This window comes from Idiotropiscis lumnitzeri, chromosome 1, assembly GCF_059441095.1.
Source record: "Idiotropiscis lumnitzeri isolate Australia: NSW breed Sydney's pygmy pipehorse chromosome 1, RoL_Ilum_1.0, whole genome shotgun sequence".
Taxonomy (NCBI): Eukaryota; Metazoa; Chordata; class Actinopteri; order Syngnathiformes; family Syngnathidae; genus Idiotropiscis; species Idiotropiscis lumnitzeri.
The window spans coordinates 37136487-37164333 of NC_142391.1; the positions used below are offsets into that span (position 1 = coordinate 37136487).

Consider the following 27847-nt stretch of genomic DNA (forward strand, 5'->3'; position numbering starts at 1 on the left):
ATATGGAGACCTCTCATTGTATTGTATGAGATTCAAATGAACCCCTGTCTCAAGTGAAAATGTTTGGAAACCATGTCATTGGGAGCTCTGTGAATGTCTGCTCGATACAAAAACACAATTCTGGTATGAGGGGCAAGTCCACACATGCCATCATACAAATACATATATGTTACTTTATTGTATTTATTTGAGCCATACACACGCGCACACACACACACACACCAAAACAAATGGAATTCCCAGCAATCAAACTATGCCATCCCTCTTCAAGTCTGCTTGGCCGACGTTATGAACGCATCAACATCCTGTATGGCTTTGGACGTCTTCAGAAGAGCTTCTGCAATGCTGCCTTGACTCACTGTCTCATGAGCGATTCCAGGCAAACTATTTTGTGCACATCCTTTCTTCCTCCTTAAAGTGTTACTGTTTTCTAAATCAACTGAGCACAAAATGTTAAAGACCATATTTTACCTCATGTAAAAATTGAAGCCAAGGTAGCTGATATTACATATGATCGTGATGTTTATGTAAGTAATTATCATTGAAATGCAGAAGGATACAGATGAATCGCTGAATCTTTGCAAGCTCAGCTGCAACCAGATCTGACCTGAGATTTGTTTAAAGAAGAAATATAAACAAAGCATCAAGCAAATTCAGGAACTAAAGTACATAATTAAAAAAAAAAAACTCACCGACTTTCAACTGTCCCACAATCACTCTCATGGAGTCCCTTAAGTGAAGGACTGGGCAGGTTTCCCTCAACCATTGTTGGTTTGAAGAATATATTTTGCTGTAAACAAAGAAAAATGCATTCAGTCTATGTATATCATATCCATGTAAAAATCAATCGCCACCTGTAGCAAGCAGCTAGGTGTAGCAGGGAGCCTCAGTTTTTTGACCTCATTGTATCTGGCGAGAAGTCTTTAAAAAAAAAACACGGGAATGGTATTCTTGGTGAGATATACGTAGAGTAGACACAAGTGAACTGGTTCACTGGGCTAAAGCATCTTACCTGCTTGCACAACTCACAACAGAGCAAACAGAGTACACCTGTCCAGGTAAGTCAGGTGGAAGGCCATTCACATGATATGTTATCTCTTTAACCTGAGGTGATGGATTATGAATTAGGTTCAAGCATCAAGGCAGAAATTCAATTTCAAGCAAATAATGGACATTTAAGATGGATAAAAAGATGAAACACTGACGTTTGCCTGCACTGATCGGCACTCAGGCTTATAATGAATAAAGTACATGCTCAGGGCTCCATTCGATCGGATGACAGACCCATCCCCTGGAGAAACTTCTACGACTGGGACATCTTGGTCCAATATCCTACAGAAGAGACATTTGAGCGCTTGTCATTGCTGAGACAATGTTTTTGAAATTCTCCGACAAATGAAGTTAAAATCCAAAGGTTGAGTTGCTGTTTCCATTCCAATAATATATTTTGTGGCAATTAATAGTATGAATGTCATGTATAAGGATGATTGGCCCTTTAAAATTATTACTGAGAGTTTGTGGCCAAACAGTATTCATGAACAAATGCTACATTTTAAGTGATGAGTCTAATTTGTATGAAAGCAGATAGTCTAGTTAGTTATTGCTAGTCAACTACACTTTAAAGAGCTTGATAAAATAGAACTTGAAAATGTCGAATTGGAATTCAAAGCCAAAGAGTACCATTTTGCCAGGATAGGAAAAGATTTACATGAAATGGAACAATAACTGAATAGTTTGGTTAGCGTCCACCACAAACATTGATTTTCTGCACACCTGTACGTCACCCCTTGCTCCCACATGACTTTCATCAGTTCTGTCGGAAGGTCGTGATCTGGTTGTTTTTGGGGGACTGGGTCGTGAAACGTCCACCTTTAAAGCAAACTTAAATAAGATGTAATAGAAAAGATAACGGTAATAGAAGAGAGTGGCAAATATCTCAAATTCAAGTGATCTTTGCAATGAACCTGTGAAAGTGAGGGGATGGGCAGATGAGAGGCAGGGCTTGAGGGATGAGAAACGCTCGTGCTTCAATCTTTAAGTCTGATGTATTCAGAATTTGGTCAGCCTCTGAATGTTTAGTTCGCTCTTCTCCCTCATCGGAAGGATTGGAGACATGATGAGATGTCCAGTGACGGCGAGCCAAGGAAAGAGGGTAGCGCCAATGTGGTGCAACTGCATGACAGGAGTGATGCTGGACAAGTGTGATCGACTTGTACTTCTCCGCTGGCTGAAAAGACAAGCCCAGTCAAAAAACATACATCGTTAATGCTGCACTGAAATATAACAAAGAACAGGAAAACTGACAAGTGCAGACTAACTCTGAGTCTTCAATATTTACAGTAGTAATTGTGAAATGGTGTGAATGGATACAAATGTGGAATTTTTAAAGGGAAAAGGAGCTTACACTTTGATCTGCTTCATAATTTCATTTGGCTTTAGGAAACAAAACATAGAGAAGACTTCACAGATAAACATTCTTGTATGCTGGTTGACTTCCAAGCAGGCGAGCAATAAATAGGAGAAAGGTGGAGACAGTTCGAAGAGTTGGTGACAAGGGCCCAAGGAAATGGCATTTTCAATAAGCCGCATTGAAGTAGTTGGGTCCGAGTGATATTTTTTCATGTACAATGCAGTTTCAAAACAAAACCTCCCTTAGAAATTAATAGTAAAGCAAATACTAGTAATGTGGATTGATCTCTTCAAGGCTGAAAAAGTCACATGAACTATTAACTGTACAGTGTGTAGCTTATGTTTAAAGAGAAGTTAACCACTGTGTAATAAAAAATAAATAAATAAATAGATCTCAAATAAAGAAGCCTAACCATACTGATTCTTTGAAGACGCCTGACAAGATATGTGGTGTAGAGATCAGGAAGGTCCTTGCGGAGCGACCTATTTATTGCTGTCATGAATAAAGTACTTAATTGTATTTTTCCTATTTTACTGATCAGCTAGACACATTCTTGTGTTGCAGTAAGTCCCCTTCCTTGTTGACATCAAAAGGAAAACACAGCAGAACTCAAGTCCCACCTTGCTGGCGTCTAGTGCGACGTAACGCCGGATGACAGATTGTAATGTGTTTGACTTCTGAGGTGTATTTTTCCAGAAAAAAATAACTTTTTTCCTTTGAAGTGTTTCATTTCAAGGTTAAACTGTATAAGCATACATTAAATGCGCTCTTCAAGTTGAATTCAAAGTGGATCAGATAACAATATTTGACATGTCAACAACTTCTGTTCATGAATATAGTGCAAATGCATGACATTAATCATATTGTTAGCCTAATAGCACAATTGCTGTTGCAATATCAACCCCACCTCCAAAAAAACACCAATTATGCTTGCTAAAAATCTTGTTTTTTCTTCATGTCTGTGCAGATTCTCAGACATCCAGGTGGTGGTAATCAGCAAATGTTGAATCAAGTAAATATGGACTCTTGTCAAGTGAATGTGTTGAGATTTGTCTTCTTTTATGAAAACATTAAGAAATAAACTGGGCAATTATGCTATTAGGGTGGTTTTGAAAATGGCTTCTCCCATAAACGGAATGAAGGATACCTTCCTATTCCCAAATTTCCTGGATGTTTGAAGACCACTGACGCGAGGTTTTGCAATAGCTGTGTCCCAATAAAACTTTTTCACCTTCGATACGATACTGATATTGCAGTCTAGAGTACTGTCTGTTTCCGGAGATTTGGAAAGTGAACAAATATAATCAAATAATGTTTTATTTTGGGGGAGGCTGATATCAAACCGATATCCGATATTGTATCTGATGAAAACAAAAATCTTAGCAAACAGAGGTAATAAGCCTTACCTTGTTCTCATCAGTGATTATTCGAGGAGAACATGACCTTTTCCCTTCCTCCTTATGAACCTCTTGAAAGTCATCACTGGGGCTCTGCCGGAATTCCGCAGTCAAACAGGTCAAGCTGCTTGGAGGCTGCTGTTGAGTGTCTGAGAGGCTTTCAGGGTCTCCGTTCAAATCTTGCGGTTGATGAAGGAGAGGTCGGCTGAACGGGCTTGCATACTCCACAAAGAACTCTTCACCCGAGGGTGACAGTATCAGAAGAGTGCTTTTGTCCTCTGATTTGATGATGGTCTCCCCTCCAGGTAAAAACTCTGCCTCACAGGAGGACCATGTCGGCCACTGCACTTCCAAGCCAATGCTAAACAAAGACTGTGAGGGGAAAATGTGTTGGACTGGATTGAATTCATACAATGTATGAGAAGACACCAAACCAATTGGTACCTGTTTATTACCAGGAATGCTGAGTTCCTCTGGCAGATATGGTCGACTGGCATACTTATTCCTGAATGTCAGGGCATCGATTATCAACTCCTGGGTTGAGAAGAATGACACAGTTTTAACGACCAATACAGTAAACTATCCACAACAGTTAAATGGGCGTGGTATTTATTTAGTCTTACTATACAGTACTTTATAAGTGCTGGTGGTGAATCGCGTCCTCTGTCGAAGTCTCACGGGAGTTTGAAGTGGATGTTCAGAGGGTACTGATCCGCTCACCAGAATGAACTCGCTGCCACACGGCGAAAGTAGTAACTGCGCCCCATTGTCATAGCGACAATCGACGGACTCGTCCTCATACATTATCATTGAACTCACAAGGAAGCAGTGAGCTTCCATCATAATACTATCGGGACCTAAACCAAGCAGCCGCAGGCGCGCGCACAAACTCAAAACAGAAGCGGCAAGTGACGTCATCAGTAACGGACGCCCAGTCGCTCACGTTACGTTTGACCCGCAAAAAAATGGAATAACATAAACCTTATAAACGTTCCTGAAGTTGTTAAAGTTAAAGTGTACTTTTGTTTGGCATTATGGCAGTTGCATGTTACACATTGGCGGATCTGCGTGGTGATTAAATGCTCCCTCTAAAAGTGAAAATATAGTCCACGCCAAATGTTTGCAGTGGACTATTTGTCGAGGGTGGGCGAGGGTGGGACCACTAGCCTGCGAAAAGTGAAAATCTTTGAAAAAAAACCATATATATACATATAAATATATATATATATATATATATATATATATATATATATTTAAAAGCGGATAAATCACCCATGTTTTCTATAACAGTTGACTGCATACGCTGTTTTTTCTTTGTCATAAATAGTGATAGTCTGATATGCTTTTTTTCAGGGCCGATAGCGATGAGTGGTCATGGAGGCCGATAACCGATATTTCAAGCCAATATTCATTGTTTGAAAAAAATGGGGAAATTGTGTCAAAATTTAAAAAAAATAAAAAACTCCAAAACTTTACTTAGTTTAAAAGCCATCGAGCACATGTTTATTAAACAACTTTAGTGATTTCCAACATGTTAAAGCTTTCTTAGATCTTAGAAAAAAGAAAACTTAATTTTAAAAGTCTAACAAAAAGTGCACAGAGCTCCCAGGCATGTATAATATAGTTCAATGAAAGCAAACATCTCTATAAAGTTTACTATAGCAAATAGTTTTCTTTTAGTTGTGAGTTGTAGTAGACTGAAATTTACTAAAATTTTGGCAAAGGCTGTTGTAGTGCATGTGACTCAAGGTGAAAAAGCAAACAGGCATCTTACTACTGATTGGCTGCTACCCACAGCACAAGGGATCAATCAGATGGTGCTGTAGGCTGGCCAATCTGCTTCTGCAGGCATGACGACAAGCTCAGCTGAGAGAAAGAAGTGTGCTGCAGCGAGCCAAAATAAACCAGCTTGAATGAAAATGCTAAATATTGATAATCGGCCCGCCCGATAATCAGTCTATCACTAGTCGTAACATAATGAAAGTTTTTTCCTTCTCAATACATTGAACTGTTTAGAATATATTGACCTCAGTGCAGGGATATCATTGCCCTCACCCACATGATTATGTGTTTCAAGTGGCCCTGGACTAATTCCATTAAAGATTTGCCACAGCAAATATGGCGGACGCGCCTACGTATCATACAGAAAAAGCTCCATTTCAACCTCCCCAGTTGGAGGCGATAAAGACCTGTCTTGTTGTGTCTGTGGCAACGTATCGAAACAGAAGAAGACTCCTGAACGCTCGCTCTGCAGCGTAATCACACCAAGACGCCGTTGGACACTTCAGCACTTTACCAACAGACGTCCACCTTGCAATGAATACACTGTCAACCTGCCCACTCTCAGTAGGCATACCGGAGCTGCAATGAAGGTGCCTTTTCACTGAACTCTCGTTTCATTCTCAGCTTTGTTTCCTGCTTTGATGGTTGCTAGCATCCAGCTAACATTAGCAATGTAACCCGAGCTTCTCGCATCGTTTGCAACCTTATCCCAATGTTAACCTGTGCGAATGTAGTGTTGAATACAGGATAATCCTCTCGGTGACACGAAAGGGTGTCTTCTCACTGTCGGAAACGCCTCGTTTTACATGCAAATGTCAATATTTAAATGACGATGCTTTGCTCGCGAGGCCAAGTACTAGCACTTAATATTTCTTCCTCTGTTCTTTCAGTGAGCACTCATGATTTCAAATCAACCTTATGGATATGTGAAGAAATCATTGATTTCACGGTCACTGATTTTTTTCGCATAGTCACAGGGACACAATACTGTTTTCGCCTTGAATTTGAGAAAATAAATGAAAGAAAGTAGAAGTCATGCTGAACTGAAAGTGATTCTTTCAATATCAGGCAGGAGCTTCGTCCGTGTGGGCTTCATGCTGTGGTCTGCTGAATGAAGTTATGGGTACTGGAGCCGTCAGAGGTCAGCAGCCAGGCTTTGGGGCGGGTGCTGGACCCTTCAGGTTCGCTCCGAGTGCAGGGTACTCTACATACCCTCCCACTAGCTCAGGGACTCCCAGCCTCGTGTGCAAGTCCTGTGGTCTGGCGTTCTCGGTCTTCAGGAGGAAGGTAGGTGACAAGAGACAATATTTCAGAAGTCATTGAAGAAGTTAAGTTTCAAGTTTTTGTTCTGGATATTCTTTTTGTTAAAACTTTAATGTACAACTCCATTTTAAGTGCCTTGTGAAACAAATGACTGTTCGTTAGAATACGTGGAGGGGAAATTGTTATAATATGCAATTAGATTTTATTTGTTAAATTATTTTTGGTCTTGGGTCTTGAGCAGAATAATTTATAATGCTTGTACTAGTTGTATCAGTCTTAATGCCGCAGGTGTTAATAAGAGTAAATCATAATGCTCACAATTCCGTTATTTTATATATTTTTTTTAGAGCAGGGGTTTAATGGGCTTAAGTCCGTTTCATTTACACCCGAAAGCGGATAGATTTGTTTTAATTAGAAGCCCAGTCTGGTCCCAGCTGATTCTTGAAACAGATGCTGAAATGTGCCCCACCCCCTCACCCCAAGTTGGTGCTCCTGTTCATCACGTATGGCAGAGGGTCTCGTTCTGTCAAGACCTCGAGCTTGTCTTGCTCGGAGTGCCATTGGAATCCCAATCCATGCATGTATAAGTTTTTGATCTTTGTCACTTTAAAAAAAAACATGCAACCTGCTGTTTCTGTGCATGAAGCGCTTGAGCAGGTGTTCTGTTTCTGAGGGGCTCATTAAATATCACTTTGATTTTTGTTAATTTTTCTGTTGGATCTAATGCAGTCTTTTTTGGCACCAACTTGTAAACGCCATTAAATGCTTTGCATGTCTAATTTCCACATCTTTTTTCTCTGCTCTATTTTCGCCTCAGCACATTTGCAGCGACTGCAAGAAGAGCTTCTGTTCTCTGTGTTCTGTGCCTCTGGAGAATGTGCGCATATGTGCCACGTGCCATTTGCTGAAGGCAACAGCCTTCCATCGGCCACGGCTTATGCGTCTAAGAGTCCGGGACCTGCGACAGTACTTGTTGCTCCATAATGTCCCCACCGACACATGCAGGGAAAAAGAAGACCTGGTGGACCTGGTGCTTTGTCACCAAGGCAGTGAGGAGGAGGAGGAAGAGGAAGAGGAGGAGGAGGAAGAGGAAGAAGAGGAGCAGGAGGAGGAGCCTGACACTAGTAGTTTCCACTCACGTTCCATGTATACTCCACCACCTTCTACCACACAGTCTGCCTCAGAGCTGTCCCAACTCGCTGCCTCTCAGGAGGAACCTCTCAGCAGGAGTGATAGTTCTGACAGCAACCAGGTCAGTGCATGAATCTGCTTATTCATTTCTTCACAATTGACAACTGAAACACAAAGGCTCTATTTCAAATCATTCACTCATTCCCTAATCACTATAGTGTATAGGGAATTGTATTTAGGGGATTCTATAGTCCACACATCAGTTAAAGGAAGGCTTCATTAATTTTACACATGTGGCTTGATTTGTAGTAATTAATTTAACTTGGAAAAACCCATAAGAGATTATTATACACTTCTATATTGATATATTTCACTTTTAGGGACAGTGGAAATTGGTCGTTTTAACTCCACCCCAGAGGCGGAACAATTTTGCTGTTTATGTCAGTTAAACGATCTTGAAAATGAAATGCATTTTTTATTTTATTGTCCCCTATATCATGATTATTGGAGGCAATTATTTTGTAAACTTTCAGATGCATATTTGTTGCAATGTCAGAGGAAGAAAGACTCGAGTATCTGTTTAAGCATAAGCCATTTTATTTGGCTCAGTTTTTATTATGTGCCTGGATGCAACTCTTATTTTTCCTATATTTGGGAATGGCTGCTTACTGTTCATGTTTGGGTCTTCTAAGTCCTTGTGGGCTGGGCACTTTTGTGCATTACACACAATAAGAAATAAAGATTAAAAAAAAATATGTGGAAACATTTTCAACACATTGGTACGGCCATGTTGGGTCCAACGATATCAATATAGAGATTTATCTTTGCCTCTATCGACTTTTTCGGCAAAATGCCTCGGCACTGAGTGCATTGTTCACATGCAGGCCAACAGTTTTTGAGTGGACAAAATATAAGAGTAGGGCGCTTAAATTGACCAGTTACTATGCGTTATCACGTTCATGTTCTCATCGTTTGTTTTGTTTTTTTCTCCCCAGACATTTTTTTTTCCAGTGAATAGAGAAATGTTTTACCTTGCTGAAAGTTTCAGCTGTCACTTTAGCCTTTGTCAAATCTGTCACACTTCCGTGTGACGCGTCTAGAAAAATAGTTGATTGTGTTGGCAAACCTTCAAAATAAGGTTCTCAGACCCGATCAAAATTAACCAGCATTATAATAGGCAGTAAAGACAGACAGGAGGAGGAAAACCACATACAACAGGCTCTCACCCGCTGCCAATTCCCCAAATGAGCCATCAACAATGGAAAACAACAAGCCAGGCAAAATGAACAGAAGAAAAAAGACAGGAAAGCGAAAACAGAAACTATCATGACCAAAAATAATAACTCATCTATTTGTCAGAGGATTAACAGAACCCATACAACGTATCATGAGGACGCATCAAATACACACAGCAGTAAAACCACAGCAAAAACTCAAACATGTGCACCTGAAAGACCGTACAACACCGGACAGGAAATGCAACATAATTTCTGAAATTCCATGCAAATCCTGTCATAAAACATACTTTGGGGAAACTGGACATACATTCACAATCCGTAAAAAAGAGCACCAAACAGAATGCGACAAAGAAACCAGAGGATGTTAGAACACAAACACAAAAATTTGAGATACAATACAACTTTATTTATTTTGCGCATTTCATAACAGCTGGAGCTGTAACAAAGCGTTTCCCATATTTTGTCATATAAATTAGTGGGAAATTAGAACACAAAACAAAACAAAACCAATGATAATGGAAACAAGAAATCAGTAATAACAGACCACTGCAGAGGAAATAATCTTATTATGGACTGGGCGATGGGGAAAATCATCACATCAATAACCAATAAAGTTAAGAAATAAGACTTGGAAACAGGCCCAATCAACATGGACGACGGGGTTTACGTTCTCCCACATACCTGGGACACCATCATCTTCAATGTTGTCGGGGGTAATGGAGCACAATTTTGATCGGATCAGGAAGCTTTATATTGAAGGTTTCCCGACCTGCTCAGCTGTTTTTTTTTCCATTGTACAACAACTCAGACAAAAGCTGAAGTGACAGCTCAAACTGTCAGCAAGGTAAGAGATTTCCCTCTTCACTGGAAAAAAAAACTTTTTTTTTTTAATTTTTTGCCTGAAAAAAAGAAACTCCAAACCCAAGACCAGTTTTGTTCTCACAAAACAAATTAAATTCACGTCTGTGTCGACGAGTGTTCTTTGTTACAGGCACTTCGAAGCTGTCTGTTATCTCAGATGATAAAGGATTTGCAAGAAGTCGGTGTGACTTTTGAAAACAGTGTGGTGTCTTAGAATTTCTGTTTGTTTGATCAACATGCCACGTCCTCTTGGAATACACCCCATCTTGATTCAATATTACTGTGAATTCACTTGTATTTTATGATTTATTAAATATACCATATTTATGCCTACCAGTACAAAAAAAATGGCAAAAAAATAAAGCTAATTTTACAATGTAGGACTACAAACGCACAATGATGTGTGCTCTCAGTGCTAGCAGAATTAATGGACCGACATCGTGCGTAATTTACAGCACGGCAAAGCATCAAATTTCAAAGAATAACGCGTGTGCGCGTGCGTGCATGCGTGTTCACGTACTTCTATGACTTCCACTTTGTGGCAGGGGATTCCCTGAAACTGCATCTAGATTTGTTCAAAAGTTTAACTTGTCTAAGACAACTCTCAGCAAAGTGTTATTGATATTTGTTGTGTAGTCACAACCAAAATAGCATGCACATGGCAAATTTCATTTAAATTAACTTTCAATACAAATGGAAAAAAAACCTAAATTTTTTGAAGGAGTGGAAATTAAAATTTCATGTCAAAATGTCATGACTGGAGCCTGGATGTTGCGCAAACAAACCCCTGTTAAGTATTTGTACACAAGTAACAAATTGAATTTCCAACCTTATTGTTCCCCCCAATGTGAGCCAGGTAAAAAGGGGTGATGGGTGATAAGAAACTCTGAGCTGAAAGGAGCCACTATAAATATGTGAACTGCTTTGGGATCACTAAGGCTTTCTATAAAAGGAGGGAGTGAGCTATTGTACTCAAGGTATCAAGTCCTGGCTAGGAACTGAGACTAATCCAGCTCGTCGGTAGGCTGTCTCTCCTTTGCATGTCGTAAAGAAATGTTGTCTTTTTGTTGTGATGCAGGACATAGGCGATGCCACATCAGTGTCACTCCTCAACTTGGATCCCAGTGAACACACACCTGAGGTAATCCCAGTGCTGATCTTTTGTGGGCCTGTCCAGTTTAGTGCAGTTCCACGTTTCTGAGAATGAAGGCATTTTCTCTTGCAACACATCGCAAGAGCAGGCTGGTTTGATGTGAATACTGAAGATAAGGAATATTACTGTTTGACTGCTTTAGACAAGCCCTCAGACGCAGCGTCTGCTCCGAGCGTCTCTCTCAGACATCGCCAGCGTGAGTGACATCGAGGGCCTCTCTGTCAGGCAGTTGAAAGAGATCCTGGCCAGGAACTTTGTCAACTATTCAGGGTGCTGTGAGAAGTGGGAGCTGGTGGAGCGGGTCAGCAGACTCTACAGAGAAACAGAGGAGAACAGGAAATCATGTGGGTATTTGTTTGGTTACTCAGAATAAATCTCATTATCACCAAGCATGCGCTGTAATAGCTTGAGAATGTAACCCAATACATAACTCTCCTTTTTTTTTTTTTTTTTTTTCCACAAAAATCAACTCACTGAAAATGCTAATGTTATTCAGGTACATTTTTCCTTCAGACCCTTTAAAATCCGCCCAAAAAACATTTGGCATACTCTATGTTGTGGTATACCGCTCGACCTGATGCAAGCGCAACTAAGCGATGTTCGACATCTAATTGGGAATGGTGATATTGCAACTTAAAACTATACAGTGGACCCCCAATATTAACAGGAGATAGGTAACGCCGGCCCGCGAATGGCAAAACTCTGCTTATAATTGATGCCATCTTTTTCCTTCCAAAAAACATGGCTAAGACTCCAATCTGTATATTCCTCGAAAAACCACGGTTGGCGCTCCCAAAAAAGCAAAACAAACCCAAGAATGTATTGAAAAATTATGTGCGACTAGTTTTAATTCCCGGACTGCCTGTCCAGGCAAAGAGACATGAGGGTTATTATTTTTTGCCTTTAAAAAAATCTGCAACAGCAATGTGTGAAAGTAATATTTGTAAGAACAAGAACAATCAGTAAACTTGCTTGTTTAAAATTTCACTTCAAATGTATACCAACTGAGTATTAAATAATAAAATGTCAAGCAAATACTTTACGAACACAATAAACAGTGTGACAAAAATAAAATTAAATAACTTAAAACTCTAGAAATGTGCAATCAAATATTTACATTTTTTCTGTTACTCTGTTCTTCCTCAATACTCCAGGCTTTATTGATGATTTGTTTTGGCAGTTTATTTGTTTGTAGTTTTTATGCTGTCACTGACTGTTGCTCTTCTACAGGTGGTCGATACAGGTGGTGATTCATTTCCTTTATTTCTTTTTTGCAGTGGAAAACGTGAGCAGTACTGTAACCAAAGGTAAGCACTGTATGTGTTGTGTCCTTTCGATGCACACTTTGCTTCTGACCACACACACTGTACTGGTATGGTTAAAACCTGTTCACCTGGTACAGGTGTTTTTCAAAATGATGCTCAAATTTCTCTTACTTTAATTCTTCCACACTTAAGTGGTGGCCTTTCCCCCTCCTATCTGCAATGGGGCCATTGGAGGTAAGGTAGTCTCCTCAATGTGCTCTTATCATCTTATAAGCCACATCTGTTGTGTTCGTCATTATCATACCCACTGCATTCTCACGCCATCCCTTTTTGTGAAATTCCTGCATGTAGTTCCTTCAGGACGAATGCAATTTACTGTGGCAGTCTTTGGTTTACTCGAGTGAAGCATATTGTTGTTTTGGCAAATTGAGACATTTTAAATTGTCCTTTTTGATGGTCGTACCACATTGAACCCACAGTCCAACGCAAGTCATCCTGTTAGCTTTTGCAAAACTAATCATGTAATACAATCTATTTCTATTAATTGTCTATAGTCATTGCTGCACTGGTGTACTTAAATCGGTGAGGGTTGGAACTCCAACGGCATTCTTTTAACATAACCAGCAGCAAATACTGTTATCTCCATCTTTGTAATGTGTTGTTTCTGTATTGTTGTCGTTTCCATTTTGTTAGCACCAACCAAATTACGACTCCCAACTCCCCAAAAACCAATTATTTAAATTTCAAATCGTTTTTGGGGGTTTGTTTTGTTTGTAGATGGTGAGAGAGGTCCTCCGATGTTCCTCGACGAGAACCTGTGCAGGATTTGCATGGACGCTGTGATTGATTGCGTTCTGCTGGAGTGCGGCCACATGGTGACCTGCACCAAGTGCGGCAAAAGAATGAGCGAGTGCCCCATCTGCAGGCAGTACGTTGTGAGGGCCGTGCACGTCTTCAAGTCCTAATATAACATGAACACTTGCTTCAGCTTCAACACAGCAGCTCGGCCGATACCTTCAACCAACCAAGGCGATCACATCCTCTCAATCCCCCTTTTGTTCACGGTTCAAGTTTGCATTGGCCCGTTTTCACCTGGATTTATTTGCACATTTGGAAATGTGTTTTTGTTTTTCCAGTAAGAAACATTCCTGATGTTAACATATCTCTTTCTGTCTGTTTTGCAACTAAAAGAATGTTGAAACTGGATGCACTCCTCTCCCGCAGTTCAGTGTAGCCAGTCTTGTGTAGACAGAGCACCTCCTTATCTAACTGCTGCAAGTGACTACATAACCTAGTAACACCAAGGATGCATGTACACCCTGACAAGATGGTACGCAAATAGTGCCAAATAACAGGTGAGGCTTGATGCTCCTCACTCATGACATATCTTCCACTCATTGGGTGAGTTTGTGGGTATTTAGCTGGCAGATGTGCTCACCATCCATTTTAAAAACAGGGGGCTGAGATGATGTTTAGGAATTTTTAAATACTTTGTCATGTAAGCCACTAACCAGATGATGCCAGTCGAGTAAGTTGATTAGAAAGAAAACAGTAGTTGCTGGTGATGGACAATGAGGATTTTCTTTTTAATGTTTTGTAGTACACGGTTTTATCAAAATGGATTCATCCTGAGATTCTTACCTAAGGTCTGTCATTACAGCAATCGTTGGTCTTTGCCGTCACCTCTGTCTCAGCACTTGAGACAATAATCGGTGCTAGTCATCTTACCGTCTTAACAATTTCTAGTCAAACTGTGGATGTAAATGAATGTTAATTTGTTTTGTTTTTTTGGGTTGTTTACTGTGAAATAAAGACTTATTTTTTTATTTCTCAAGTAGAATCAATGAACTGAACTAAGTAATTACGTACATGTTAATGGGTATAGGTACAGTAAATAAATGACTTGCTAATGCACATTTGCGTAAATTATTGCATATGAGATGCGTATATATTTTTCCCCATTTAACTTGTGTAAAGTAAAATATTTTAAATGTCTTTTGGATTGGGATTGTTTTTGTGTGAAGTTAATCTGGTTTGGCCCTCTCACATATTCAGACGCTCCTGCAATATTTTCCACATTTATTTGTATTCCCTATGCTCCTCAATTGCAAACCTGTACTATATCATATCCATCTCTGATGCTATTCCTTACCTGCACAAAGGTCAAGATTGCTTCTATTATAGTTAAGACCTTTCCTTCAGGGACTGCATAAGAGCAGGAGACACTTCATTTGGAGGGCAAGTATTGTGTGAAATGTTTTCTTTGGGATTGTTTTTTTTTTTAACAAAGTCTATCAAGAGACATATTTATATGCAACCTGAGTGAGACATGCTCATAAATGCAAACTATTACATGGAAACCCGATGGCAGAGAATAGAGAACTTGATGATATAAATGGAAGTCTTTTAATGCATATTCGCACTGAGCTTTTGAATTTACAAATATAAACATCACATTCACCTGAGGCAATAGCAAGTTAATCACAGCACAATACATCCCAAAAACTGTACACACAACACCGACTGAATGGAGTTATCTAAACATGTTATTTACACAGGTAATGTAGATGAATTGATCATTTGAACTGGTGTGCAGAACCAGATATGTAGCTTTCATTGCATTAGTGAAATCAGTGCTAAATGTGTTTGTCAGCTTCCTGCGAATGGCTTGACTGTTAAACCAGATCCACTATTAACTCAACAACTTTGTATAAAATATTTGCAAATGTCATTTGACCTAGCTCTGTCAGATAGCTATGCCAGAGACTAGTTGCTAAGCACACAAATAAATACAAGCTGTAGTAAAAAATAAATAAATGCTTAAATGTCAGGGAATTCAATAAACCACAACTCACACTGTGTAGAAAAAAAAAACTAAAGACAAAATGAGGCAGGAGTGTGAAATTTTTTTTACCTCCATTATTGAAATACATCCTAGATGGCGAGGAACTATACCATTACTTAATATTTTGTGTAAGTATGCACATGTATGATATATTTAATTTTTAAACGTCTCCATGTCAAAAATGTTTGGGCCCCAGTAAGGACGAGAACTTGGAAAATGGCACTAGGCTGGGCTGACGCACTGGATTGCCTACTCAGAAAATTAGCTCCCCAGCAAGAGTGGACATACTGTAAACTCGTGTTTGTATAAAAATACTGCTTTCAAATATTTAAGGAACGAAATAAGTCAGTTACAAGCACTTTGTACGTATAAGTATGTATGTGTGAGCACATATACATACGCGCCCGTACACACGCACGCATACGCACGTACACATACATATATATACACAATCTCAACACAAACGCATGCTAGTTCCTTCTGTCTTGTTCTGGTCCACCTCCTCAGTCTGCTGATTCCTTGGTGACTGTTTCAGAAATCAACTGAAGGCCCAGTATAAAAAGAAAGACATCCCAGTAAGTGCAAATTTTGATTATTGAATATTGTGAACTAGCTCGTCTTCTGCAGCAATTTATCCTCCTTCAGTCGAAACGGGACGCTCACAGACATTTCGGCGAGGAACCTCTCGCAGCCCGCCTTGGTCACCTGCTTGCAGAAGCGGAGGTCAATCTGGCAGATGCTCCCACAACGCTTGAAAAAGTTCAGGGAATGATCTGTGACCCGGTTACAAACTAGATGGGGAAGAAAGAACGCTAATAAGTGAATTGGTATTCAGGAAAGGCAAATCTGATATTTGACAGGAAGATTTCTACTAATCTTGATGAACTACACAAACTAAATCATTGTTTCCCGTTCAAATCCATTCACACAATTAGGTTATGTATTCATAAATGACATGTTGGTTTGATTCACTTATTAGTCTATTACTATTAACTTTGCCTTAATCTGCTTTTGTGTTTAATATTGTTTATGCATTCTGTGTGAGTACAAAAGGCTGTAGAAGCCGAATGACACTTTCAATACAAGATGGCGCATATCAAAGCCAGACATGTCTTTTAACCAGAAGTAGCTCATTTAAATGCACAGATTCTGACATATATCATATTTTCATGACCATAAGGCGCACCTAAAAGCCCAAACGAAACGAATATGGACCGAGTTCCATCGCTCTGTACGCTAGTCTTTTTCTTGAGCACCCCACCTGACTAACCTGGGGCTTTTTACAGTGCGTATTAGTACCCTTTGTTGGTAAAGTATGAGACTACAAAGCGCTGCAGAATTGACGGGTGTGAGCACTCCCATTGGTCACAGTTTGACACAGTCAGTTGATAACAGACCGGTATGTACGTGCAGGGGATTTCCGGATAAAAGGGCTACTGTCTACGATGTCGTAGTTTGTCTTATCAATGTTAGTGCAAGCAAGAAACATCACGGGTTAAATTAACTTTTACGCAACAGACCCTAAAAAAACAAATAAAAATAAAAAAACACACGCTGCCCCAAGAACACCACTCACGACATCTTTCTAACCAGCCATCTGATTGGCTGAGGCACTCCCAGAATGCTTTGCAACACTTGGGGTATGAATGGCATGAGAGATAAATGTTTTGTGTTAATTGTATTTCTTTTTTCCTTGTTTTGTTTTTTTGTTTGCTAATATGCTGTTCAGTTAATGTTGGGAGATAGTTTTTGTTTTGATGTGAAACCGTGACTCTACATAAGAATGGTCACTAGTCACCTACCTCCCCTGGCATTGTCTGATCATGTACGGTTAATGTTAATGTGTCTGACCCACCACTGGCTGAGTTGCCACAAAAGCTGCTATTGAACCTGAAGGATTGTCAATGACTCAGCTTTGTTATGCCAAATATCGCACATGACTTTTTGGTTCCCATTGCCCAGCCCTACCTTATTGTATTAGTTCAATTCAAAAAGAGAAACTCATCATCTATATATAGATATAGATTCCATCTATCCATCTATAACTCTTTGACCTAATTGCCCTCTGGCAGGCGCTACAGGTGCATCAAAACAAAGACAAAGACTGAAAAACAGGTTCTTCCCAAGAGCCATCACCATGCTGAACTCTGGCACACAACTACCTTTGCCGTGTAGAATTGCAACATAATGTGTCGTGCACTTTTTCAATACTTTTTTTTTGTTATTCTTATAATAACAATAGTCTCTCTCCAAGATGTTTTTTCTAATTTGGATGATTATAGCTTAGTTAATGAAAATCCCAAATTAACCACCTCAATACATTAGAACAACACAAAAAAATGATTTGTATTATAAAAAATGAGGCAGGAATTGGCATTCTGAAAAGCATCTGCACTTGCATGCGAAGTGTAAAGTGAATCTGTGGAATGTGTTTCACTTTTGAATATTCTAATAAAGCTCATTTGTGTGTTTGAAGCGTCTTTCACTGTGCAATGTAAATGCATTGCCATATGGTGGCTGAATCTTTCAAACAAAATTACCTTAACTCATTCACTAGTAGGCCGGGTGAAAAGAATGCAGTTTTTGACGTCTATATCCGTCAATGGCAGTGAATGAGTTAACTGAGGATTGGTCACCAAACCTTGCTCTTATAACAATGGCAACACTGACTACATTGTACTGCCCTGTGCGACTGAAAGTTCATTCACTGACAGGTGTGGTCCAGCTAGTCATCTAACTAGTTAGCTAACAACCCAGACAAACACCCTTGGCTGCTGTCCTAACCTGACAGGTTGATTTCTGTAAGTGAGTCTCGAGTGGTGGTCCCCGCTGCAGTCAGCAGGTTGACTGACTGGTCGTTGACGTGATTACAGTAGCTCAAGTCCAGCCGGGAAAGCAGAGGCATCTGGCGAATGATGAGGCGAAGAGATGTGTCGGTGATGTCCAGGCCTGCCAGTCGCAGATCCTCCACATTTCGCAATTTGCAGCGGTTATCCAGCTGACCTGCACACATAAAATTACATTTAAAAATAGTTTAGTATTTTCCATTTGGTGGTGACCATTTACTACACATTTAAGCCGATGACACAATGTTTTGTGAGGTGACCGTATAGCCACCTCAACAGGGGGAGCTATGTATTTTATATGCTGCAGCTTTCACTGCACACACGCATGCACAATAGCAGTTCTGATAAAACTGATGACACTGAATAATAATCCAATCACAACCTCGTAAGTGATTTTAGTCCACTTAGAAAGTTACCTGGCCTGTTGTCTGTGGGAGGTGACAGGAGATCCCTCATCTGTGCGTCCTTGAGCCCCTCCACCCACTGGACATCCAGTGTTCGCAGTAGAGGGCAACTGGAGGTGCAGAGTGCAGACACAGCAGCCCACGAACACCCTGACAACTTTAACACCCGAAGACCTAACAGACACAGCAGCACTTTAGCACACAGAGACTAAAAGCGAGAAGAAAATGGCCCGCTATTAACATGACAGCAACACCCGGTGATAAAGTACCTGGCAATCTGTTAATCAACCAGCTTAATTGTTTCTTGGAAATGTTGGTCCAGCTGAGGTCCAGGGAGAGTGGTTGTCGCCGAATGATCCCACTCAGCATGAGTGGCGTGATGGACGTGCAGCGGTTCAGATCGATCTTTGTCCAGAGCCTTTTATCGCAGCACCTGAACATCAGAAACACAGAGCTGTCGTCTGGATCCTGGCTTCAACATGCACCAGTTACTATATGTAGCGGTGTGTTGTTACATTTACCATCTGTTCCAAGTCTTGGACACTCTCATGCAGCAGCAAAGCTCCTGATGTGTGAGGTGATTGAATATCTTCATCCAGACCTCACGCTGGACCACATGCATTTTGCCGTCTTTCAGTGGCAGTCTATCGGGAGGTGGGCTTATTGGCGGAGGCCGAATGACGTGGCGCTCCATTTGGACACACTTGGGTGGAGAGCGCGGCGGTACCGGTCGCGTGGTTGGCGTGCTCCTGTTGAAGCCCAGCGGAGTGATCTGACTTGGGTAAAAATGGCGAAGTTCCCAAGGGGTGCCATTCATCTCCTTGGTCTTAAGGTGGGGCCTCTGCTCGCCTATGTCATTGCTGTTGCGGAACAACCGCTTGGGCTCCTCATTTTCAGACTCTGGCTCCACCTTCAGTGGCTGGCGGTTCTCATTGGCCAGGCAGTCTTCGGTCTTCTGAATCTCTTGGTTCAGTGCTTTGCTCAGCTCTCTGCTCAGCTCCCGGTTAGGTAAACGCCGTTTGCGTCGAATTTTGGGTCGAGGGCCTTTTTCCTGGGTCTCGCTCCCGCCTTCGCTACTTGGGCCGGCTTGTGGAGAGCTGCAGTGGGAGTGGTCGCTGTCCACAACAGGCATTTTGAGGGAAGTATTCAAAAGATCGTTTTTATAGTCTCTGTCATCTGCCAGGTCCTCAGCACCACCCAAACGCCCATTTCGCTCAACATAACCCCGGTAAAGAAGTTCCTTTCCATCTTCATCATCGTCCTCGTATGCATCTTCCTCTTCCATCTTAATTTGTTGTAGGATTTTTGAAAAACAAGGGTCTTCTGACCTTTCCTACAAGATAAAAAAGAATTTACTTTGGCAGAACAAGTGAAATTTTATTCACATTACATCTGTGATTGATTAGCTACTGAAGGAACTATGGCTACATTACTCTGTTTTGTCGGCACTTACAGTAGCAAGGCACAACATTCCCTATATGGGATGAAGGGACTCTTAACACCAACCTGCTTCCTTCCTCTGAAATCATCTTCTTCCTCTTCATCAAAAAGCTTCCTCTTCTTCCTCAACTTATCCTCAAGCCGGGGTCGAGGAACACCGCTAGGGGACAACAGGGGCAGCTGCCGGTGAAGAGCCTCCTCAGGTCGATGCCTGGGTGTCTCGTCTCTGTCAGGTCTTCTCTTGACTGAAGAAGACATTTCCCCCTCCTCCTTCATAGGCTTCTGTTCCCTCAGCAGAGAGCCTGGGAGGTTGGAGGCGTACTTGAACCCTGGACCCCTTTTTTGCTTTAATACCAAAAGGGGCGAAACGTGCGAGACAACTTTATACCTTTAGCCTATTGCTCCTCATACATTCAAGAGCTATATGGTTATAACCATTAAACAGTAAAGACAGGTGTATTATGTTACTATAAGCACAACTGCAAAAATATTCAAATCAAATGCTCTTTGTGATTGTTGAACTATTTTTCAGTAAAAATTCATTCTGACACCTGTGTCCTAATATAAAGCCTCCTTCCAACATCTTTGTACTCACTTTTCCACTCTTTCCAGCATGGTTGCACTTAGGACATTCCCAGCAGTTTGGGAGCTCGTCGTTCACTACGCCAGAAGCATCACTCACCTAATTGGTCAGTAAGAAAAACAGCAACATGAAAATGAAAGAAAGTTAGTGCGTTGTGGCTGGTGCCTTTGTTACAACCTACGGTGTGTGTTTGATGTAACTTTGTAACACTCACACTAACATGATGTTCTTTTGTGGTATGCTAAAATATTGTCGCGTCTACAATGGATTAAGGAGGCATTAGTCAGCGAACTCACATTTATTAACAACCACAAGAGTGCTTATGTCCGTGTTCGACATTGATGGAGAAAGCTCTCACATGCTCTCCCTCGCAAACGGACTGATGCGTTCGAGAACTGGGAAAGACCAGTACTCAAAGCATTAGAACATATTTGCCACAAGCCCTCATTGGCATCACATAAAAATAAAAAGCATAAGTAAGTTTGTTCGAATATGCTACATTACGCTGCAAAAAAAGTATGTTCTTCCTAATATTATTCACATAATGATTTGTTGTTTGTACCATGTGCATTGCTTTTGTATAACATTTTACTGCTATTAAATTATACATACTAATGAAGAAAAGCTAAATGTTTTGCATAAAGGTTAAATAAAAACAAAATAAAAAAAAAAAAAAAAAAAAAACAATGGTAGTGTTTATTTTAGTTTGCTTGAGCACAGTGCATTTTCCTAATTTACTATCGCACTCTGATTTCACCTCTTACATTTGGAAAAAAAGGCTTGGTTGCCCAGGAAGCGTGATTTGTTTTCTAGTATTTATTTTTATATTCCTAGATAATTGTGTAGTATTAGTGCAACTCTGCATAATGTATAGTTTTGGTTCAGTTTTAAAATGCACTAAAAATTATAATTACTAAAAATTTTTAAGGCCACGGGTATTGCCTTCAATTTAAAGTGCACCATCATTAATAAATATCCCAGAAATTCTGGTACTAGCTTCAAAGTTGAACGTTGTAGCATCTTATGAATGGTAACATACCTTCAAAGAATTCACTCTGTAAATTAATTATGGTCATATAAGAGCAACTTCTAACTGGCGCAACATGCCACAATTTACATATGATGATTATCTGACTAATCGTGACTAACGTTGGTGATTAGCCGACTACCCAAATAACCGTCTGTGGCAGCCCAAGATGATACTCTACCACTCCACAAGGCCCTCAGCCACTGACACATCAATTACCCACACTGCTTGCATTGCTGAAATTAAATCCTGGTTGACTCGAAACTTCCTTAAACTAAATAGTGAAAAAAAAGAGGTTCTCCTTACACCATCCAAAACAGGCAGCGTTTCTCTTACTATTGACAACAACTCTCGCACAGCCTCTCCTCAGGTTAGGAGTCTGGGTGACATTCTTGACAGCACATCATCATTTGACTCACACATCAATAACATGACCCAATCAGCCTATTTCCACTGACGCAACATTAATCGTCTCCCTCCCCTCACTCTGCTACCATTTTTGTCAACAGCTTTGTCATTTCACATCCGGATTACTGTAACTCCTTTCCTTTTGGCCTGCACGAAGCCCTCCATATATTACAACTAGTCCACAAATGAGCTGCTTGCATCATCACCAGAACCCCCTCTATGCACCCAATATTCCTGCTCTCCAGCAGCCTCACTGGCTGCCCATAGTGTGACGTATCCCTTTCAAAGTCCTCGTGTTGGCATTCAAGGCCATCCATAACTTCTCCACCCGACTGGCAGATCCTGCTCATCATTACACTTGTCTGTCCCATCTACCCGTCTAACCACAATGAGCAGCAGAGCATTGAGCCATTAGCTCCTCGCCTCTGGAACATTATTTAATTTGCTCAGTTCTTGACTGAACTCAAAACACATCTGTTTAAAGATGCCTATTCATTATAACTCTCACCAATTTCTGTAATTGCAATCTTTGGTCATTTATTTTAACAGCTCTCCGTCTTTTTCCAGCTAGTTTTATTTATTTTATGAATTTGTGTGTTGGTGACCTTGAGTGACAGAAAGGTGCCTTGAAATAAAATGTATTATTATCCATCCATCCATCTTCTGTACCGCTTCTCCTCACTAGGGCCGCGGGGGGTGCTGGAGCCTATCCCAGCTATCTTCGGGCAGGAGGCGGGGGACACCCTGAACTGGATGCCAGCCAATTGCAGGGAACACAGAGATGAACAAGCATCCGCGCCAGACTCATACCTAGGGGCAATTTAGAGTGTTCAATCGGCCTGCCATGCATGTTTTGGGAATGTGGGAAGAAACCGAAGTACCCGGAGGAAACCCACGCAAGCACGGGGAGAACATGCAAACTCCACACAGGATGGCCGGAGCCGGGATCGAACCCACGCCCGATGCTGTCTCCCACCGTGAGGCCATCGTGCTAACCAGTCACCCACCGTGCCGCCCATGTATTATTATTATTATTAATAGTAATATTGTGTTGCAACATTTTCACAACCCATTGCAACTTTGTTACAGACTGCAGAGCATTGTTTCTCTTGAGTGTTGGGGCATTTGATGATGTCACACTCACAAGACATCAGAGAGTGATGTGATATCAAGAGTGTTGATATAAAAGCACCTTCCGTCAAAACCACTGAGTCACTAACTCCTACGGGTTTATGATGACCTGGCATTCCTGGCATAAGACTTAACTCGTGAATCACCAAACGAGTGATTTGACTGAGTGGGAGTGTGCGTTCACAGGGTGCTTCTCAGTACCTTGAGGCAGTTGGGATGGACAATTTCATTGCAGATAGAACATTCCATTAACATGAAGTTGAATTTGTCTTCCTCTTCCTCAAGTGTATCCTCCTTCCCCGCCTCCTTACACACCACACATACTGCTGTGTGGGGCAAAACAGGCTGCAATGGAAAAGACAGAGCAGAAAATATTATATTATATTATATTATTATGAAATTAAGACTTTGTGATTTGTCATTCAGAACGTTGAATGTTTTGAGTGTAGTATTTGCACCCATTTCTTTGTGACTTATTAATGGAGGTGAGGTATGTGGTGATGGTACCAAATAAAATTGACTCCTACCCCATCCAGTATTATCTTTGCGATTTGAATGAAGAAAAAAAAAAACACAGCTGACTCACCGCTATACACTGTCTCATAATGCAGGACTGTTTCATACGGCCTGGACCACCAAACTTCTTCATGTCCTTGCAAAAGTGGCACTCCCCACACTCGGTCCGCATGCATGCCTCACACTTTCTGCAACGCGTTCTTCTCCGTCTGGCTCCTGACGAGCTACGACTGGATGGTAGTTTAACAGTCGAAGGTGTTGCCATCTTGGGCTTCGGACGATTGGCTGCACGCTGCTGCAAGAATAATAAAAAATGTGGAATTATAAATGCATCTGGAAAATACTACATTCTAATTTAACTAGGGGTGTCCCGAGAAAACTTTTTTCACTTCCGATACTGCGGCCTAGAGTAATGTTTGATACTGAGATCGTCTGATACGCGGGAATGATTCATGCTGGAATTTATTTTTTAGTATGAATTGTTCGAAAAGACTTACACGATTAAAGCAAATAATAGTCAGCAAAGTTAGGTATGAGAAAATATAACTGATTTATACCAAACATTAGGATTACATAAATTCAACTTCTAACATGAGAATGTTCTGCACTTAAATAAAATAAATGCAAAATAAATCAAAGCAGGGCCCTAGACAGTTTCTGTACTATTTGTAAACTGGTGGACCCAAATTTTTTATTTGGTTGTACGAGCGCGAAAGTTGCTAAAGCTGCCAACTTGCAGAAATCCACTCCCTTAACATTTTATGTAAATTTGCCTATTTTTAAGATTCTGTGAGGAACATTACAGTGGGACTGCACATAGGAGTGTTTAACTGTATATTTAATATTAATGCTTCAAAGAACAAATCACTCACAGAATTATTTACATCAGTGACTTTTGTACATACCCGCGCACACGCATATTTTTAAATCCGATAATGTTTTTTGTCTCATACCGAACCAATATATGATACAAATATCAGATCGGGACACACTTAAATTTCACAGCAAAATCACAATCACACAATATGATTGTTAGGATTATTCAATATTTTAACTCATGAATGAGTCAACAGAGGAGCCTGCAATTGTCATCCAAGCAGAATGAATTACATACAGATTGAGTGACTCGGCAAAACAAATCTGAATAAAAAAGAAAGAAAAGAAGTACAGCTCTAACAAAAATGTGACATAAACCAGTCAACTATCATTTCCATGTGGATTTCTATCATCTCTTTTAATACCCATCTGGTTGCTATGGAAAGATGGGAAATCACTAAGGGGGAAAAAAAAGACAAATCACAGGCCATTACACGGACTCCTTTTCCGACTGGAGACGTTACCTAGGCAACACGCTCGCCTTTCTACTGGTGGATATGATTCTTAAGCACTGCAGCGATGCATGAAAAATGATATTGCAGAGATGTGTGTTTCACGTGAGGCATTTAATTGTTGTGCACCTGTTAATAAAGTAATTACAGCTCTTTGAAATAAATGACATACACAAACCAGGAAAACCATCTAGTCTTCCATACAACTGCCCTTTACTAATTACTATTTGTCACTCAGTGGAATTTATTAAAGGATCTTGTGGAAAAATGAGACGTTAAACTGCTTCAGCAGGTTAGTCGTACATGTGTTTTTTCTATAGACAAATGCGTGTCAGTTTCCCAAGACTGGGAAACCGGATTTAATCCAAAAGGTGTCTTGTTTGCTGACTGTCAAGACATTCCAAGTTAAAGACAACCAAGCATTGTGTTTCGCTGGAACTTTAAAACAAGAGCAAAGCCGCTTCACAGTTGACTGGAACAAAGACATTCGTTAACCCAGACCATTTATGCTGCGCTGATTATTAAGTGACAACACGTTCCTTCCTGTTGAACAAAAGCAAATCATATTTGGCCTCAGGAGCATTTTTGTATATGATAGACATTTGTGTACATCTGTGATTTTTAAAAGGTTAATAAATAAGCCACCCAATAACAGCTTGCTTATGATATATTTGTATAAAAACAGTCAAGAAGGTATTTTTAATTCAATTTTATGTTTATCAATGAGGGTGAGGTTATAGTGGGTGTGGTGGCGCACTGGAGTGAATCATTAAAATAGTTTCAGACGCTTTGTTATGTTCAAATGGCATGTTAGACTCATTAAATAATGCAACACATGACTCAACACTGGTTACTATCATGGGTAATGTTTTTCTGCAATAATATTGAACAGCATTGTAATGATTACTCTGCCATTGGGCTGGGCACTTTTGTGCATTACAATAAATAAGATATAAAAACAAACTCCGCAATTTGCATTAATATAATTATTATTATTGTTGACTTCATGATAGGGGGTGAAGACTTTTCTGTCTATTGTATATTCACTGCATAAACCAGTAATCTCAGTTCACCTGACACCATTTAATCAGTAAGGTTCTCCATGGCTGTCATTGTGACATTTCTACTGATTTATTGTATCAAGATTGTCATATTAAAGAGATTTTCAACCTCTACGCAAGAATTAGCTGTCGTTACAATAGTTCGGCAGCAATATTCTTCATGTCTACATCAGTTCACACTGTGGTAAAATAAAACACAGCAGAGAAGGCGAAATAATACGTTATTGGGAAAAGGTAGAATTGCATTCACATAAACATTGGGAAACTTACCAAACTACACTTGCAAAAAAGTGCATTATTTTTATCGGTGTTTGTTATTAGGAGTCCAAACTATTGCTTTTCTTAGTCCAAACACTTTATGATGTGGCTATGATGTAATAGCATTACAGCATTATATCACCTAGTAATAACTGTTCAATCAGACGGAACTGAAATCTGCCCATATGTTGTGGGCGTACAGTTTGTGCTGAAAACAGTTTATCTTAGCAAACGCAAACCTGTAGATTCATTCATTAACACAACAACGTGTAGTATGGAATCTGAGAATAAGCAAACCCGTGTCTTTAAAGAATTTTATCGCATTACGTAAACCACAAAAAACGCATTTCACCTGCTTCAACGTTGAGGAAGAAAAGTCAATAAACGCCATAGAGGCAGACTTTTGCCACATTTTCAAAACAGGTTTGTCCTCACACGACAGTACACACTTGCAGTAATGCCTCAGCAGCCTTGTGCCATGCAGTCTAAAAGAAGCTGCAGCGTTACAACTTGTTCGGACAGCCAAGGGGGTCACTTGGTTCTATTTGGACCAGTGTTCTCCATGCAATAGAAGGAGACACACTTCATTGTTCCCTCGCCCCATCCCCCTTCCACGGCCCCTGCTTTGAGAACATTTGGCCTGGAGCCTTCTTAAAGACAGTGTAACTTAAGGAAGTGGGTAAAATGCATGCCTTTGCGGGTGGAGAACGCGGCAAGCCAATTGTTTACAAAAGCCAAGAAATATTAGTAGCAAGCAGTTGTGATTCCAGTCACGTGAGTCAAAATGTCACCACCGAGTGAAACTTATGCGGTTGCTTTCAGATGTGGACAGTACAAAATGGGTCAGTTGTGGCAGCAGATAGACGGTGACCAGAGAGGACACTGTGTTTTGACGCTTGGAGTTTATAGCGTGATCGACAGAACGAGTTCGTTGAACTAAAAAGCAATGTTAATGCTGGATACTGCGCCTACAAATACATATAATCTTTAAATAAAGGTTTCGACAGCATATTTGTCCTCAAATCGTGTATTCAATTCGCCAGGACGGCGTAGTAAAGCTTGTGGATACAACAGTGTGCTCAGGTAATGGGGGGTGGTGAGGGGGCACAGCTCTGTTAACAATACTCTTAATCTCATGTTTAAATGTACATTAAAATCACATATCGATATGTTCTCGGGTTATAGTTCGGTTAATTCGTCAGCTCTTACCTGTTCGGACTCTGAATCATATTCCTCATCGTCTCCACTCAATGACAAGGCCATGGCTCCGCGCTCATCGTTGGTGAAAAGCAGGAAAATCTAACATGGCTGAACAAGACTCGAGAGAACACAGCGCACTCCCCCTGCCCCTCCTCCTTCCTATCACACGGACCAGCAGCCAGCTGGCCGAGTGCACAAGGTTGAGTTCAATACATAAGCAAAACGTAGGAAATAGGAAGACTCACTCCATCTTTAAGAAAAAGACCACTTAAAAACATTAAATTAAATGAAAATTAACAC

At 40.5% G+C, this 27847-nt stretch overlaps 3 protein-coding genes across 6 annotated transcripts; 1 reads left to right on the plus strand and 2 right to left on the minus strand.

Moving 5' to 3' along the window:
• Positions 1-150: 150 nt before the first annotated feature.
• Positions 151-4807, minus strand: c1h5orf34 (chromosome 1 C5orf34 homolog). Of its 2 annotated transcripts, none has more exons than XM_088305919.1 (11): positions 4441-4807; positions 4252-4341; positions 3817-4179; positions 1965-2227; positions 1774-1869; positions 1206-1332; positions 1013-1104; positions 855-921; positions 693-790; positions 561-607; positions 151-439 (listed from the first exon to the last, which is right to left on the minus strand). In XM_088305919.1, the coding sequence occupies exons 1-11, from the start codon at positions 4723-4725 to the stop codon at positions 267-269; spliced, it is 1701 nt and encodes a 566-aa protein (XP_088162045.1). In that variant the 5' UTR covers positions 4726-4807; the 3' UTR covers positions 151-266. The 2 variants fall into 2 exon arrangements, with proteins under 2 accessions (XP_088162045.1, XP_088162055.1); XM_088305929.1 differs by having other exon boundaries at positions 4263-4341; positions 4441-4588.
• Positions 4808-6000: 1193 nt separating this feature from the next.
• Positions 6001-14495, plus strand: rnf34a (ring finger protein 34a). Of its 2 annotated transcripts, XM_088299221.1 has the most exons (8): positions 6001-6179; positions 6658-6876; positions 7670-8104; positions 11161-11223; positions 11378-11579; positions 12513-12542; positions 12693-12734; positions 13278-14495. In XM_088299221.1, the coding sequence occupies exons 1-8, from the start codon at positions 6174-6176 to the stop codon at positions 13463-13465; spliced, it is 1185 nt and encodes a 394-aa protein (XP_088155347.1). In that variant the 5' UTR covers positions 6001-6173; the 3' UTR covers positions 13466-14495. The 2 variants fall into 2 exon arrangements, with proteins under 2 accessions (XP_088155347.1, XP_088155337.1); XM_088299211.1 differs by lacking the exon at positions 12693-12734 and having other exon boundaries at positions 6037-6179.
• A 392-nt stretch (positions 14496-14887) lies between these two features.
• On the minus strand, positions 14888-27723 carry kdm2ba (lysine (K)-specific demethylase 2Ba). 2 transcript variants are annotated; one of them, XM_088299199.1, is made up of 10 exons: positions 27557-27723; positions 23771-23995; positions 23386-23529; positions 20631-20717; positions 20102-20380; positions 19117-19928; positions 18865-19028; positions 18608-18769; positions 18130-18348; positions 14888-16136 (listed from the first exon to the last, which is right to left on the minus strand). In XM_088299199.1, exons 1-10 carry the CDS (start codon positions 27608-27610, stop codon positions 15955-15957), a joined length of 2328 nt encoding a protein of 775 aa, XP_088155325.1. In that variant the 5' UTR covers positions 27611-27723; the 3' UTR covers positions 14888-15954. The 2 variants fall into 2 exon arrangements, with proteins under 2 accessions (XP_088155325.1, XP_088155317.1); XM_088299191.1 differs by having other exon boundaries at positions 20102-20387; positions 20629-20717.
• Between the last annotated feature and the right edge of the window lie 124 nt (positions 27724-27847).